The sequence below is a fragment of the Girardinichthys multiradiatus genome, chromosome 9 (assembly GCF_021462225.1).
Source record: "Girardinichthys multiradiatus isolate DD_20200921_A chromosome 9, DD_fGirMul_XY1, whole genome shotgun sequence".
Classification (NCBI taxonomy): Eukaryota; Metazoa; Chordata; class Actinopteri; order Cyprinodontiformes; family Goodeidae; genus Girardinichthys; species Girardinichthys multiradiatus.
The window spans coordinates 21,533,988-21,551,432 of NC_061802.1; the positions used below are offsets into that span (position 1 = coordinate 21,533,988).

General features: G+C 39.1%; 1 protein-coding gene across 4 annotated transcripts in view; it reads left to right on the plus strand.

Annotated features, from left to right (window-relative positions):
- LOC124873543 (arf-GAP with coiled-coil, ANK repeat and PH domain-containing protein 2-like) overlaps window positions 1-17,445 on the plus strand; it is a 67,916-nt gene that overhangs the window by 37,774 nt on the left and 12,697 nt on the right. For 2 of the 4 annotated variants that reach the window (XM_047374253.1, XM_047374257.1), the window contains exons 7-16: window positions 55-99; window positions 186-281; window positions 4,608-4,682; window positions 6,939-6,950; window positions 10,231-10,293; window positions 12,761-12,873; window positions 13,093-13,144; window positions 15,898-15,998; window positions 16,170-16,275; window positions 16,492-16,700. In XM_047374253.1, the coding sequence (XP_047230209.1) occupies window positions 55-99; window positions 186-281; window positions 4,608-4,682; window positions 6,939-6,950; window positions 10,231-10,293; window positions 12,761-12,873; window positions 13,093-13,144; window positions 15,898-15,998; window positions 16,170-16,275; window positions 16,492-16,700 (872 nt within the window). The remainder of the gene's footprint in view (window positions 1-54; window positions 100-185; window positions 282-4,607; window positions 4,683-6,938; window positions 6,951-10,230; window positions 10,294-12,760; window positions 12,874-13,092; window positions 13,145-15,897; window positions 15,999-16,169; window positions 16,276-16,491; window positions 16,701-17,445) is intronic. The other 2 variants (XM_047374254.1, XM_047374256.1) reach the window with 2 other exon arrangements.

Consider the following 17,445-nt stretch of genomic DNA (forward strand, 5'->3'; position numbering starts at 1 on the left):
TTATTATGCCAGTTATGTTGCTGCCACTCAGTGTTTCACTTTTATTACTTGCAGATAAATGTTCTACAGTCTAAGAGAAGATCAGAAATCCTGAAATCGGTAACTCTACCTCCTAATCACAATAAAGCCAACTATTTGTTGTGTTTTTATATGTGTTTGAACAATCGCTGTATTTTATTAAATAGATGCTGTCCTTCATGTACGCCCATCTGACGTTCTTCCATCAAGGTTACGACCTCTTCAGTGAACTCCAGCCTCTTATGAAGCAGCTGGGTGGACAGGTATGAGCTGCTTTTTGCAAACACCCAGATTAAGCTTTAAGGTGTTCAACTATGGTATTGTGATATTTAAGTGCAAATTCTGTTATTTTTATGTTTTGTTACCTTCTATCCTTTCTATTTATTGCCCTATAAAAGCAATCAGTGCAGAACCAGGGCGTCCATGTTACTTGCTGAACATTTTTGAGTGTGTTAAGACCTTTTTTCAGTTTGTGTATATTTATTAGCCCCCATGATGAAAATATGTAAAACAAAAATTAGACAGAAATGTATGTTTTATTACAGCAGCATAATCTCACACTAAGCCTAGTGGCCAAACTTTAATTTTAAACTTAGTAAGTGGTAAAAAAAAAAAAGAAAGAAGGCTATGGTAGCCCTGTTACAGTTTGGGTTATTATATCAGGACATTTTAAATACAAATCTTGCAGCTTCGGCCAGAAAACTGAAAGTGGGTCATCACTGGGTTTATGAACCGGATAATGATTGAAACCATATGGCTAAATCAACACAGAACCGGTTCCACAGACAGAAAACTCTTCTTCCAAAAGCCTTCTATAGAAAATGTGTGGTCTGATCTGAAGTAAAGAGAGAGAAGAGAGAGGCCAGGATCCTGGACAGTCCAGGGAGATTATGCAGATGGAAATGATCAGAGATCCCTCTCTCTGTATTCCCCAACTCTGTAAAATGTAAAACTTAGTGCTATCCTGTTGGTAAAAGCTTGTTGCATTGACAGCAGGGTTGCTAATAATTCTGTCAGCTGTGTTTGTTAAAAAACAAAACAACAACAAAAAACCATTAACCTGGGCTTTCTGGGGTTTATATAGCATGAATCTTCATTGTTGCAATATGATGATATTGAGCATACTGTTCAATACTGAGGTTTCAACCCCAAATGGCCCACTGTATATGTATGCATTCTCCAACAAACAGAGCCTGCCCTCTGAGGCTGAACACAGCCCCCATTTGTCTTTAAGATGATTATCACAGTGGAGCTGCTGCTACAGTTAGCAGTAATGAGGAAGAAAGCCACCAAGAGGCTGGAAGAGGGTTTTCCCACAGACAGACTCACAGGGTTGATCGTCAGCTGAGCGAAAGCAGCACAGAAACTGAAGGATGATGCTCAAGGTTGGAGGATATAGAGTGTTTTAAATTTTAGGGCTGAAGCAGAAGAAGGGGCAGGGATCCTCAGCAGGGATAGAGCTAGAAGGAAAAGTGGCGACAGAGGAGTTTTTATGATGTTTAAACTAGATTTTAAAATAAAGCTTATTTTTATATTTTTAAAGGTAACGTCTTTGGTTGCCAGATTTGAAAATGAGGGGCGGTGAAAACTAAAACCTGACCGGAGGGAAGAGTATTGCTTAGTTTTCTGAACATCCGAGAAGTGATTTCAAGACAGTGACAGGAAAAAATAAGAGGAAAAAGGATCGAAAGACAGAAGGAACTTTCAAATCCATTTCTTTTGGAGGGAATAAAAGAAACTCTCGAAGGTGTAAAACGGGAACGACGAGAAAGGATTGAAAAAGACCCAAACCCTGAAGAGGGAGGAAACAGAAGCAGGAGGCTTGGAATTCAAACCGACAAACAACTGGAGGATAACCCTGCTGTGGATTACAAGCCTGTGGCACTGAATTTGAAGGAGAGCGGAACGGAGAAGGAGATCAGAGACTGGGCTGTGGGAAGCCCTCAACAAGAGGGTTGTGCTTTCTGTCGTCTCTCATCATGAAGCTGAAGAAGGTGGAGAGGCTGTGCAGGGAGGTGTGGAGGAGCTGTCAACAGGTCTGGTAGTACCATCTGATACCTGTCCTAATAGGAAAATATTTAAGGAAGGAGTTAAAGGCAATATTTAAGAAAGGAAAAATAAAGTGAACTTTGAGAAATGTTTAGTTATAAGGAAACTGGAAAATGAGTTAAAAGTTAGCAGTTGACTGTTGGCTTTACTGGTGCGGCTTCTGATCTTATGGATTTTATACTGTTCATTCATCTAAATGCTTAACTGGCTGTAGATATGCATCTTTCAGTGAAAAACAACCTTATGACCGAATGAATGTAACTGCTGTGTTCAGAGGGATGTTCTGTATCTTTTCCATGAGTCACTGTAGTTTTGATGCCAGCAGAGCTCTGTGGTCAGGCAGCCATGAAGCATCAATGCCGACTGTCGGACACGGGCACTGGAGGCAAGACGGATATAATATTTAAACAGGTTTAAATTCGATATGAAGCTGTTTTATAAAGGGCAGCACAGAGACTGTATGGTTCTGGCTGAAATGGTTATCAAAGGACAACTGAGAAAAATATTTCCCATCCTGATGTTATCAGCCTGCTGCACTCTCTTCCACCCATTTCCGGTCTAAACAAAACAAATCCCAGCTGCACTACGTCTTCTCTAAAGCAGTCAGATAGCAGCGATAGCTGCATGTGTACTTTTTGGATAATAGCGCTTTGACATTTGTCTTTATTTAGTGTTCATTTACTAAAAATGGAAAAAAGAACCCATTGAAGTCCACATTTGAAAATGTTGCGCCATAAGACAGAAAGTAAAAATGCTAATTCAGATGGAACAAAAGTTGCTACAGCTGACTCACTATTATTTTTAGAGAAAAAGCTTTCTAAATATTCAGTCCTTTAGCAGTTTTAAGCCCATTTTATACCCATAAATCACCGTTTCCCACTTCCATTTCACACCCATATAATTTAACCATCGGGTATCGATTTATTTCATTTATTTTCATGAATTCTGGATATAAATTATCCTACAAATACTTAAATCTGACAAATCTGAACTGTAAATGTTGTTCTTAAGACTTTTGTTTTTACACCCTATTCCCAATTCTGTTGGTTCTGATCCCTGTTTGGCCTTTCTAATCTTATGAATGGCAGATATGAAAGGTTAGAAGAAGTCGGGTATAAATGAACCACAACTACAAACAGATCAGAGAGCAAACAATAAACCAGTTTTATGGGTAAACACTGAGTAGGTCAAAACGTCTGCTATACAATAGGCTAATAGGCAGCATGTAGCGTAGTGGCATAGCGGACGCCCCTGTGGTTCTCATCGCAGCTGTCAGGGGTTTGATTCCTGACCTTGGGATCTTAATAAAGGTCACAAAAATAGTTTTATTGATTTTAAATAAATTTCACATAAAAAAAGTGAATCTATTAGTTTTATTTGCTCCTAAAATGAAGCTGCTCAGTGGGATTTATGCTGACAGGTGAAAAGCATGTCTCTATTTGCCAGAGACAATCAGAGGAACAGTTAAGATGTTTCAGTTCAGCATATTCTATTTCTTTATGTTTTAAATGGCAATGTGTGTTTTTACTGTTTACTTTTTTGTTACTTAGTATATTGTAGCTTTTAACTTTCTGAAATGATTAAACATAATCTTGTGTTCTGAATATTTTCCAAAACATTTATAAAAAAAAAACTGGGTCTGAATGTAGTCCATCCATTTGATTTTTACTCAGACGTTGGAAAATTCAAATAGAAGTCGGAACATGACTTCAAAATTCCAATTTAGTTCATATACTGCTGTGCATATAAGAAGAAAATGAAAGTTGAAGCAATAAACTGTTTATTTGCACTTCTTACGTTTTGAATCTGATTAATTGGAACACGTGTGCAGTGAATCGTTATTTGCAAACAGTTACCTCTAATGTTTGAATGCATGAAATGGAGAGATAAAGGTACTCCAGCAAGGTTCAGTATCTGCTAAGTATCTGAATATGTAGTTTTTCAGAGGAAACTTTGAACCCTCTTCACCACACTCTCACTGCAGCCCCTCCAAACACTGACCTGTAATCAGAAACTGATTCTTTTGGGTTTGAGGCTGCAGACAAGATAATTTAGGTCATGCTGCAGCAACAGACCTTTGAGAAACCTAGTTAAGATTTCACAGCTTCAAGAGAGGCTGGCACATTTTCAGCAACAGCCAATGAACCCCAACTCTTCATCGATGTGCCGTTTTCTCCTTTGCTCAAAGGAGCCCTTGTTTTCCTCTCTACATGCAGTTATTAGTGTCGGGAATGAAAAGAATAGATAATTTCTCATTTATTTCACTCGTGATCAAGCCACAGCACATTTTGTTTAGGGGAGAAAAGTTGCCTCGTTTAGATTTGTTCAGAATTAAGCAGAAAATTTGTCTTTACATCACATTTCAGGTCAAAAGATAAATCTCACATTTTCATTATCTAAAACCATACCTCAGGTTCTGAGCTCAGTCTGTGTTGGGATTTCATTTTCCCCGTGATGTATAAGCTAAAGCTGGTTTTGACAGATATTTATGACCAGTTGGTTTGGTAAGCTTGTCTAAACTGTTGTTCTGTCTCCTGCAGTTGGACCAGCTGGTGGTCGATGCTGCCAAAGAGAAGAGGGATATGGAGCAGAAGCACTCCACCATACAACAAAAGGTAAATGCACATGAACACTATTGTCTCATCGTGTTTTGGGTTTGAATCAAACATGGTCAGATGGCTTCCATACCAAAACACCCTAAACACAAATAGCATTTGGCACGTAAGCTACTGTGCCTTGCAAAAGCATTTATATCCCTTGAACTTTTTCTTATTTTGTTACACAAAAACCACAAAGAGGATGTTATATGGCTTTTAAAATGTTTACCAATTAAACTCTGAAAAGTGTTGCATGCATTTTTATTTAGCCCTGCTGAGTCAACACTTTGTAGAACCACATTTGCTGGGATTAAATATGTTTATTTTTTGCTTGTTTGTCTTTTTAAAATAGCTTAAGCCCTGACAGAATGAGTGGAAAGCGTCTGTGAACATCAATTTGCAACACTTACCAAATATTTTTAACCTGATTTAGGTTTTCTTCCAGGATTTCTCTCTTTTTAGCTCCATCCTTCTTCCCATCAACTATGACCAACGTCCCTGTCCCTGCTGAAGAAAAATATCCCTACAGCATGATGCTGCCACCACTGAGCGTCTCAGTGGGCATAGTGTTTGCAGGGTGACGTGTAGTGTAGCATTTTCCGGTGAACAAACATGACTTCCTAACACACTCCTGTAAGGACCAGATTTGTGAGCTTCATGATCAATATTTGTCCTGTTAACACATTTTCCCACCTGATCTCTGGGTCTTAGCAGCTCGTCCAGACTTACCTTGGCTCATTGGCTGCTTCTCAAAATAATGCTCTCCTTATCAGACCTGTCAGTTAAGGTGGGCGGTCATGTCTTGGTAGGTTTCCAGTTGTGCCATACTCTTTTCATGTTCAGATGATGGATTGAGCAGAACTCTCTGAGATGTTCAGAGCTTGGGATGTCGTTTTACAAACTAACCCTGCCTTCATCTTCGCCACGACTTTAACCCTTACGTGTCTGCTGTATTTCTTGGCCTTCATGCTGCTGTTTGTTCTCCAACAAACCTCTGAGGGTTCACAGAACAGAGCAAATGAAATGCAGATGGAGTCCATTTGCTTATTAGATGACTTCTGAAGACAATTGCTTGAACATTTTATTTAGGGATATTAGACTAAAGAGTGATGAGTCCAATATTGCATTTTTCATATTTGTACTTTTGTACAAAACATTTGAAACATTTGATCCTTTTCTTCCTTCCTTACATAAACATTTACATGTGTTCGTCTGTCACATAAAATAGAAATGAAACGTTTAAGGTTTGTGGTTGTAACATGCCAAACTCTGCTGAAGTTCAAGGGCTATAAATATCTTTGCAATGTGTTGCATATGATTAGCAGCATAAATGTAGAGAAAGAACACACAAACACTTTCTCAATGTGCAGTCATCAAAATAAAGCTGCATATTTAATAAGTTTAATACTAGTTCTGTTTGGCTCACCTGATGAAAACCTCTCCTATTAAAACATTTCTTACCTGCATCAGACGTATTATTTGGAAGGTTTTAAGCTGCTTAAATATATCAGGAATCTGATAAATAACATACTGAGGTATCAGCTTCTTCATTTAAGTGTGTACAATATTTGTCATTGGAGGGAACAGTGGTAGTAGTCCACCCTGAGGTGTCAGGTGAGCCTTGAGGATGATCTCAGCTATGCACCCATGCATTATTGACGGCGGACGGGAATCCGTTTCTAAACAAACTCTGTTTGGTTTCAGCGGGCTTGAGATCTCCTGATTAGTGCTTGTTTATTTCACCGTTCAGTTTCTCTGCTTCTCATTTTACTGCAACCTACAGCAGGTCAGCGCTACATCTGCTGATCTAGGACTCTGAGCCTCATAGGATAGAGGGGGAGCGGGATGTTGGTTGTTATATTCCAGCATATGGTGGAAGTTATTCACCCTTAGATTTAATTGTACATCACAGCATCAGTGAACACTGACAGCAGGAAATAGTTACTTACCCAGCTGTTCTCCTATTAGGATTTCTTTATTTTAGTGCCTGTTAGCTCGGCTGTCTTTTATGCCATCCTTATGGTTTTCTGTCTCCTACATGTATTTTTTGTCCATCCTTTGTCCTCTTTGTTTCTATCATGGCATCTGTACCAACGTCCACCTATCCTCAAGAGCTGGTTCTCCGCCTATCCTTCCTCAGTTTAGCTGAATGCTATTTTTATGTGTACTGGTCTCTCTCTATGGCATCATCTACCTACACACTTCTAACCAGTTGTCTTCTCTTTCCTTCTGCTTTTGTACTTTTCTTTAATCTTTTTTTACTAATCTCTCCAGGCTGCTCTGCAGGTAGGTGGTGTTTCTTTTCCTTTTTCCCTCACTGTCACCTCCATGCAACATCTGCATGAATAGACTGTACACTCAGCTAATCTATGAAAGGTCAGAATTGACCTGGTCTCACTATTTAGAAAGACCCCAATGAGCTTAGTGATGACATTTAATAAACAACCTGAATGATAGGACAACATGTTTGATTTAAGTTGCCATGCATGTTTCTGTGCATTTTGTTATTGAAACATTCATGAGTTTGCTCACTTTATTGAACATGTTAACGATACTTTGACACTTTAATCCTTTCCTGCTCGTGGTTTTCTTGACCTCAAGCCAGTTTGGTTATTCACAGATGTTATTCAGTCTGTTACTGTGCCTCATTAAAAATAAAGAGAAATGCATATTTCCTCTTACAACTTAACTCATGCAAAGCATTCAGTTAGTTAATTTATTTACTCAGCAACTCTACAGAACAAACTCTGTATCATTAGTTGACAGCTGGTGTATAGTTCAGGCTCCTAGTATAGTCCATCACCCTGTCAAAACGAGGCTCAGCAGCTGACTCTTCTGCCCACTTCGTGCCAAATTACTTCACACAACTTCAACTTAGATATACACTGCCTTGAACAACTATTCATCGCTCTTGATTTTTTTCCCACATTTTGTCACAATTCCTTAAATGTTTTAATAGGATTTTATGTGATAGACCAGCAAAAAGCAACACATCATTGTTGATTAGTGAAAATGATGTTTTACTGCTAAAAATCTAACAATGTGTGGCGTTAAGATATAATTAAATGCAAACAAATTGCCTTCATAAGTTACCGCATTAATAAACTGAGTCCACCTGCGTTGAATTCCAATATTTAGAATCCAGCCATTCTGTGAAGGCCTCAGAGGTTTGTTGGAGAACGTTAGACCAAGGAGCAAAGCAGACAAGTCAGGGAGGAAGTTTAAAGCAGCGTGAGGTCACCAAACAATATCCCAAGCATTTAACGTCTCACAGAGACATGTTCGGTTCATCTGCTGAAAATGGAAACAGTCTTGCACAGGTGCAACCTACCAAGACATGGCCATCCATCTACACTAACATCTTGGCTTAGAGAGCATTAATCAAGCAGCCAAGGGGCTCATGGTAACTCTGGAGGAGCTGCAGACATCTGCAGCGCAGGTGGGAGAACGTATTGACAGGATGACTATAAGTCGTGCACTGTACAAACCTGTCTTTTAGAGAAGAAGAAAGCCACTGCTAACAGAAAGCTGTTTGTAGAAGGGAGGGGCTCTGGTTAGATGAGACGCTATGTGTAAAGGAGAGCCCATGCTGCCCATCACCCTGAACAACCCACCCCCAAGGTGAAGCATGGTGATGGCAACATGATGCTGTGGGGATGTTTTCCCTACCACAGGGACATGGAATGTGGTCAGAGTAGATGGGAAGATGGATGGACTTAAATACAGGAAGAAATCCTGCTAGAGGTTCCAAAAGTGTTGGGTTTGATGTGGAGGTTCACCTTCCAGACCCTAGTCTATACTCTACAGCTAGAAAATCCCATCAACATACACTCTCTATCCAGTCTGACTCTGCTTGAGCTATTTTGCAAAGCAGGGGGCTGTTTACTAAATCTTTCAGATTTATTTTTCTTTAAATGTTTTGAAACGTGCTACCAACACGGTGGCGCAGTTGGTAGCACTGTTGCCTTGCAGCAAGAAGGTCCTGGGTTTGATTCCCAGCCGGGGGTCTTTCTGCATGGAGTTTGCATGTTCTCCCCGTGCATGCGTGGGTTCTCACCGGGTACTCCGGCTTCCTCCCACAGTCCAAAGACATGCCTGTTAGGTTAATTGGTCACTCTAAATTGCCCTTAGGTGTATGAATGAGTGTGTGCATGGTTGTTTGTGTGTTGCCCTGCGATGGACTGGCGACTTGTCCAGGGTGTACCCCGCCTCTCGCCCATAGATTGCTGGAGATAGGCACCAGCTCCCCCGCAACCCACTATGGAATAAACAGTAGAAAATGACTGACTGTTTTGAAACGATGTTTAATTTTTCTTCTACTTTACTATTTTGCACTACTTTGTGTTGGTCCGTCAAATATTTCAACACCAAATACCTAGTTTGTTGTGAGCATATGTGAAAACATTGAAGGGGTATGAATATTTTTGCAAGGCAAAACCTATGGATTCTGCTTGCGTTTGGAAATCTTTTGCCAGAAAGTGTGGGAGTAAATCTATAAAACTAAATAGAGAAACTTCTAATATTAACCAATCACAACAGCCACATCAGAACGCTGTCATTTATCATGTTATTTCCCCATTGTGCAAAAAGGAAGTCTGCCAGACCCAGAATGTTTATTTCTGTACAGAATAAAAATATTAGCAATCATGATTCCGCTGATGAAATCTTCCATCCTCACGGGAGTTCATATGGGTCCTGAGGATGTGTTTAGTATGCCATGCCTGTGCCTGTGTGAATTGTTATGCAAAAACACTGAGCTCAGACCATGACACAGCCAAAGAGGCTTTAAGAAACGTAGTTACGTGCTTGGGGACCTTTATATCTCTGTCTTATCTTAGGAAAATAAATAGAAATCAATAATTTAAAACAATTACAAGCTTTTGTTTTTTATATGAGAATAAACTGGAGACCCCTATGACACAAGCTCTTAAAAATAAGGCGTTTGAGTCTATGTTACAGGATTTCAGCAAGAGGGGAAACCTGAGTCTACTACTCTTAAAGTGAAGTCATTTATAAATGTTTTATGCTCTACGTCCTCTGTGAAGTCTATCCCAGCACACACTGACACACAAACACACACACAGGTGACCTTTGATGGATCCTGAATCCTCTAGAGGAGCAGCAGTAGCTGAGGCTGACGATAGTTGGCTAGACGCAGCCCCAGGAGAGGCGGAGAGGTGATGGTTTCTAGACATGAAGAGCCACGGGGCTTCAAGTGACTTCAGTCACTGAGATGCCACACAGACTCTGAAACGCTGACCCGTTGTCAGCCTTACGGGGAAACACATACAAACTCGTACATGCAAGCAGGAACAGAGAAAAATGAAGATTTTCAGCCGTTTTCATTATGTGTGGTATCTGGTGAGTGGATGTTGTGCATGTAATGGTGTCACTCTGCCCATGCTTACTCGAGTAGTGTTTGTGTTTTGCTTCTTCACATCAAGTTTTCTTTCATGTGGACTGTCTTTCTTCTTCTTTTTTAATCCATGAAGGATTCCTGCTTTGAGCACTTGGAAATGCAACCTTTCTTCTCTCTGGTTCTCTTGCTGTCTGTGTGAAATTTTAGGAGGTGACAGAGCTTGACTTTTTACCAGACCATCGCAGCTTTTGTGCCTGGAGGTCGACCTCTGTACGTAGTCGATGCATTGACTTCCATCTGGTGTCTGTGTTGTAACCCCAGCTGCCTCAGGCTTTGATCCCCTCATCAGCACATGCTTGGAAACTGCATTGCAGTGTTCGTGTAGCTGTTTGCATCTCTTTCTGTTACCTCATATTTACATCCCGACAAATTCATCAGTGTTGATGTCCTCATAATACAGCATGTAACTTTCTGGTGCCTCATTTTATTTTGTTGTCAGTATCTGCTACAGGGAGTTACGGTTGCTTGTTTGTAGGAGGGGGTTGTTGTTTACTGTCCATTGAAATGGCTAAAATCAGGGCCAAGAAACTTTAGCTATGAAGTGCTTCAGTGGGATCTCTTTGTTCTAGATCTCTGCTTGTAGATTGAGATACTTCACTAAGCCTCAAAGGTAACAATCTACACGTTAAAAAGAGAACCAAAAACAAGAAACTGCATTGCATGTATGTGAAATTGAACTGTATTTAAGGGTCTCAGACTTATGGAAGCTGTCTGTTAAAGTGTTTGAAGTTCTCCATTTTGTCTTCTTTCTGTCCAAAAACATGGACACATACACAACTGGTCCTGATGTGCACCTAAAACAACCTGTTCCAGTTTAATGTGCTGTGTAAATGTGTGCACATATCTCTTTGTAGTGTTTCAAGAAAGGTTAGCTTACAAAATTAAGATTCTCCTTTGAGAATGTTTGCAAAGAGAGTGTTTTTTTTTCTTAGCTTAGACATTAGTCTCTCGCTGTGTAGAGGTGAATAGACCTTGAGACAGGATGCAGATGTTTAACCATGTGAAGTGTAATATGAGAAATAATATTCAAAAAAGTCTGAGTTTAAAAACTTTCACTTTTTTGGAAGCTTTTAAAAAAACTATGTTATTAACATTGACTGCTTATCTCAAATGTTTTATCATAATAGATGCATAAGACTTTTGCATTTATGCAAATACTATAACCAAAAACATTTGTACTCTTTGTGTATAAAGAACAGGTAAAATATATTTAACAATGTACAGTATTTACTCAGTACAGCTGGTTATTGATAAACTGATAGAAGTCACAGTAATGCTTGTTTTAAAAATGATGTTTGGTGTTGTATATATAAAGAGATAGTTTGCATGAGCAGACCAGAGTTTAATAAGGAATAATCTGTTGCGGAAGTATTCATACCCCTTGCAATTTACATACTTCACTAGGATTTTATATGATAAACCAACAAAAATGAGCACATAATTGTGAATTGGAAGGAAAAGAATAAAGGGTTTTCAAAGTATTTTACATATAAAAATCTAGGGAACTACAAATAAAATACTATGTGATGAAAACACACATCACATCATCCTGAACACACCATCCCCCGCCAACAGTATCTTGTGGGGTTTCTTCTTTTCTGCAGAGACAGGTTAACTGGTCAGTTGGAAGCATGGATCTAAATGCAGGACTGAATACAAATGCATGCCACACTTTTCAGATTTCTGAAAGGAGAAAAAAAAAAGTTCACATTCACCTTTCACTTCACAATTATGGACTACTCTGTGTTTTAATGGGATTTTATGTGATTGACCAACGCAAACGTTTTGGGCTGTCATGAGACAAAATGTAAAAAAAATAATGTTCAGTAGGTACTTACTGAACATAAGTACCTACTGAACTGCGGGGGGGGGCTATTGTGCATTGTTGAAATAAATGTTCTCTAGCTGCTTTTAGAACATGATCAGTACTTGCTGAACGTGCAGAATAGTCTAGAACAAACCGAGCATCCCAAATAACGAAACCATTCAGTTCCTCTAAGTTAAAATTTAGTAAAGAAAGGCCTCTGAAGATATTCTAACAAGAGAGGTTTGGTGGAAGATCGTGGATGTTTCTGGAAGGACGACAGATGCGATGAAGCCTCTGCTTGTTACAGGACACACAGTTGTGTACTTGTACAGCTAATGTCACCTGAAGCTGAGATAGATCATGGCAGCACCTCGGGTAGTTAAAGCTGAGCAGTCTCATAACGACATATGGGCCTGAGTTACTGCAGAGTCAGAGAAAGGCTGAATGACCGTTCTTTAACTGGACTCATCACTATGCAAACTACAAACAAACATGAAAAAACCCCACAAATGCTTCAAAATGTATTTGAGACACATCAATATTTTTCTGGCCAACACTCGTTTCAGATTTTCCTAAAGCTCTGAGCTGCCGACTCTGATTTTGACCAATTCCAGCGTATTATTCTAAGAATTATAACACAGCAAAACTTAATAAAGGGCTGCAGGTCTCAGTCTTGTTTGATTTCTGGACGTATATTTTCGGGTCAGGCTAAGCAGCAGCTCTGCACGGCTGCCCTGTGAAAGACCACTCAGCTTCAGATTGGTTTCATAACTCTGTAGAAGGCTTTATCACATTATGCCGTCTTGTTTTGGCTCAGTTACTTTCTTTGTTTACATGTGCATGTTTCCCTTTTTTTTGTGTGATTTCCAGGATTTCTCAAATGATGACACAAAGCTGGAATACAATGTGGATGCAGACAATGGCATTGCAATGGAAGGTTATCTATTCAAGAGGGCCAGTAATGCTTTCAAAACTTGGAACAGGTAATTACACTGTTTAACTGGCAGTTTTATGAATACTTAGAAGTAAGCTTCACCAGATATAACTTTAATGGTTTTAAGAGATAAAAGTTACAGAAATAAAACAAACGCTTTACTTTACTTTAGTCATTAGCTTTATTTCTCTGGATATCAAAGTGAGACATTTTAGCAGCATTTCTGCATGTGACTGACTATCCTCCTAAACATGTGATCTTCTTTCAGACGTTGGTTCTCCATCCAAAACAATCAGCTAGTTTACCAAAAGAAATTTAAGGTATGTCGAATGACTCTCCCCGCACCAACCACACAAAATATGCTTCTGGTTTGGTTCCAGCACAAATATCCTTACTGGTGTTTTTTAGCTCACTGCTTTAAAGGCAAATATTTGAAAGGGCTGTACTGTGTGGAGTAAAGCACTGCTGCCTGTCAGGATGGCTTTCTGTGTTTTGTTTGGATAAAATCTGTTATAATCTGGAAAAGTATATTTATAACTTAGTAGAAGATAAAAACACTAACAGCTGTAGTCCGTTTCAAGGACCGGGTTTTTTGGGACAATTTCAAAACTTTTCAAAAATTCACTCCAGAAAACCGCTCCATTACGTAGGTTGTACATAAGGATATACTCTTGTTATGGGAGGCTGCTGAGCATTTCCTTCTGGTTGAATGTTTCCAGCTTTTTGTTCAGTCATCTCCCAGATTGTTTGAACTGCTTGGCCGTTCATTTTATCTAATAACAAAAAATTATAGGGCCTACAACGGTGGTAATTGGCTTTCTTTGGTTGGAAAAACTCAAACCCAGTCACTCATGTAGCGTTATTTAAATGCAAATGGTTCGATAAAAATCCTTTAGCCTTGTATTTAAATTAAATTACTTCCGGACTTTGTTTTTCACAAAGCACAGAGATGGTGAGCTCTGTTTAAAGAGTCATATTAGAAACTTTTAAGTAGTGTTTACATTACAAATACCAATTGTTGTATCATAAAAAGATTTTACGTTTGTAGCTGTGTGTGTGTTTCTGGGTAATGCTTATATTGTGAATGTTAAAATTTTTTCTTATTTGGAAATGATTTAGATATTGTTTCAGAGTGCCACTGCTGTTAAACAATCGCAAGTTTTGGTTTCAGAACACTGGGCTGTAGTCCTGACCAGAGCTCGCTATTCTCTGTTTAACTACACAGGAAAGTCTCAACCTGCAGCTGCAAAATTTATTAAAGGTTTATTACAGTTATAGATTCCCATGGTGTTTGGAGTGACTTTACATAAGTAATAAAGTAATCACTGTAACAGCTGTTTATTTTCACTTCTGGTCTACCTCCTACACTCCGCAGCTTAAACGGATATCACAATCAGCATTAACATCCATTAAAGTTGCGTATCTTCCTAAAAAGTAGAAGTGGCTTATCTTAGCTAATAAACTGAAACCACTATCAAACTATTTGAGATAGATGTCGTGTTTGTCTGATTTCAATTAATCTGTATAACGTGTTTCACTTAGTGGATTAACTCAAATAAAATAACTTTTCAATAATATTCTAATTATTGAATATGATTTTATATGCATGCTTTCCTACAATCTGCTGTTGCTCTGAGCAGTGATCCATCTCTTCAGATCACTGAGCTGCACAATTAGCAGAGTTACACCAAAGTTTCATCCTGTCATGTTTTTTTATCCTGACCATCAGTTCTGTGGTTTCCACTGTGGAGTCCAAACTCGGACTGTGTTCATAAATTATGTCTGCTGGTGCTGATCAGATCATCCATCTACAGGAGCGTTGCAGCTTCAGCTTCAACGATCTAGAAAGAAAGACTAGTACCCACAGCAACTGAAGAGTCCACAATGTGATTAGAAACAGGGAAATAGACCAATACAGAATTGTTCTCAGGCTGAAGCCAATCCAGTATCTCCTCGTGGAAATGTGTAACCGATGTTAATTTAACCTCAGTCTCGAGATTGTGCAGGAAAGAGAGAAAAGATTTTCCTGTAGCAAAAATAGAAAGCTGTGATTTCAAACAATAAAACTATAACGGATGATTCTATGACAGTGATTACATCTGAAAACATATGTAGAGTCACTCCAAACCTTATGCCAACGCAAACTTTACGTTTGTTCACTTGCTCAGGACCAAATAGAGGAGAAGTCTGTTTGGATTACAAACCGGTGTGCTACAGCCTAAAACATGTGATTGTTTCACAGCTGTTACACTTTGAAACAGAGTTAAAATCGCTTTTAACAATATTTTTTATAATTGAAGTCCTGAAAAGAATGTCATAAAGTAACACTAATCGCACTCTGCAGCATGTCTCCTTTCACATTTAAAATCTGTTGATGATGCGCAATCCTGGAGGTTGTAATGTTGATGTTCAAAAAACGTATAAACGTATAAAGGGTTCAAAATATTCTAACATTGCTACCTCGAATGGTCCAAACTTCATTCATTTTATTTGGACTAAGGTTAGGTAGGTGTATTAATGTATTTGAATGTAAACACTGGAAAACACCATGAGATTGAACATCATTGACTGAGTTTAAATTTTGTTTTTACAAAACAAATTCATCCTGTAGTATGATTAAAGTTAACATAATAAAACATAACTGTAGATTAGTTTAAACTAAGAAAGGACTGAAGCAAAATGCTGAAAATATTCAACCAGTGAAAATGTTCACAAAACTCCACCTATAGTTTAGGGTCCATCTGAATAGTGCTGCCTCTGGAGGAAATTTCTAACCGTGGTAATCAGGTTCACCACTTTTTAATATTTCCAAAGCAGCAAACCTCCTGTCATAGGAGGAGTGACCCTCTCATCGTCAGAGGATATAATTTACATAAGCAACATGGTTTTGCATCCATATTGGAAGCACCTACAAGCAAAGTCCAGATAAAAGCAAAGGTTCTTGGAAATAAAAAGTCAAACGTTTACCTTAACTTTATAAAAGTGTTGAGCAATACTTTTGTTACTATATGTATGTGTGTTAGAGGAGTGTGTGGTATTTGGTTTTACTAACGAGCTTCTGCTGTCCCCCCAGGACAACCCGACAGTGGTGGTAGAAGACCTGAGGCTATGTACAGTCAAACACTGCGAGGACATAGAGCGGCGCTTTTGTTTTGAAGTAGTTTCACCCACAAAGTAAGTCTGGATAACACGGACATTTCTAATAGTCAAAACTTAGATGTCTAAGAAATAAATATGGAAATGAAAGACTGGGACATGGAGGAGCTGCATGTTTATCATTTAATGCACACAAACACATTCCCTCATAGCTGACAGCTGCTGCCTGATGCTTTTTTTCCTCTGAAGGAGCTGCATGATGCAGGCAGACTCAGAGAAGCTGCGGCAGGCTTGGATCAAAGCCGTCCAGAACAGTATCGCCACCGCCTTCCGCGACAAGGGAGATAACGGCGAGGTAAAAACAAAACAAAACCCACTGACAATGAGGGCATGAATCTTTTGAAGTATAAGAAATGATCAGCCACTGCGCTGGCAGACAGATCAGATATTAAATCTTTTAACAGTACAATCAAACAGGATTTAATTTTAGATATGTGTGTGAGAGGACAAGTGTGCACCTCCTGAGTAGTCTTTTCCGAACACTGAGCATTTCCATTCATTCTAATGCCAGAAGCTGGACAGGAAGTCATCCACGTCAACAGGGAGTCTGGACTCTGGAGGGGAACCTAAAGAGAGGTCGCTGAAGGGAGAGAGCGCCCTGCAGAAGGTCCTGGCCATTCCTGGCAACGCCTGCTGCTGTGATTGTGGGCAGGCAGATCCCCGCTGGGCCAGCATCAACCTGGGCATCACTCTGTGTATACAGTGTTCTGGCATCCACAGGTAGAAACACAGTCTGCTCCCCACAAGCTGCTCCCTTCCTTCTGAATCAGACACTGAAACCCGACACTAACATAGCAAACTAGCAGGAAATATTATGAATGAATATAAATGTGCAAACTTTAAAAGAAAATCTGTCAATGCATATAAATACTGAAAACAGGTTTTCATACAAGATGATAAAAAACCCTAACCCTGAACACTTGGGGGAAAAATCTTTTTATCTTTCTGAGCTTTTATATAAGCACAGTTCATGTGGAGTTCACTCCAGCTCTGTGAAAACCAGGAATAATAAAAAAATTGTTTGCTTTTGTTAGTTTGGGAAAATATTTCCTGTTACGGCGTGAAAGGCTTTGGGGGGGTTTGTGAAATGTAAACTTGCTGTTACATAAACGCTCAGTGTGTGTGGGATGTTGTGACAACCTTTAATTACTCTCCAGGCTAATGGTAATTAAAGCTTAATAAAAAGTGACTAGGCTTGTTTCCACACTCTACATTAAAAAGCAATAATCTAACGTGGTTTTGACTCTTTCACACAGGCTGTATTTATAGAATATTCTCTACTACACAAACTTGAAAGAGGAAGTGATTCTGTATGATTCTTTTCATTTGAAATAAATTAAATTGAATGTTTTAGTAGACAGTCTAAATGTATTTAAATAACTGTGAGTAATAAGGCAGCTTAAATATTGTAGTGACACTTTGGTTTTAGCGCCGGTGAAATAAGAGGGATGCAAAATTATGTTTA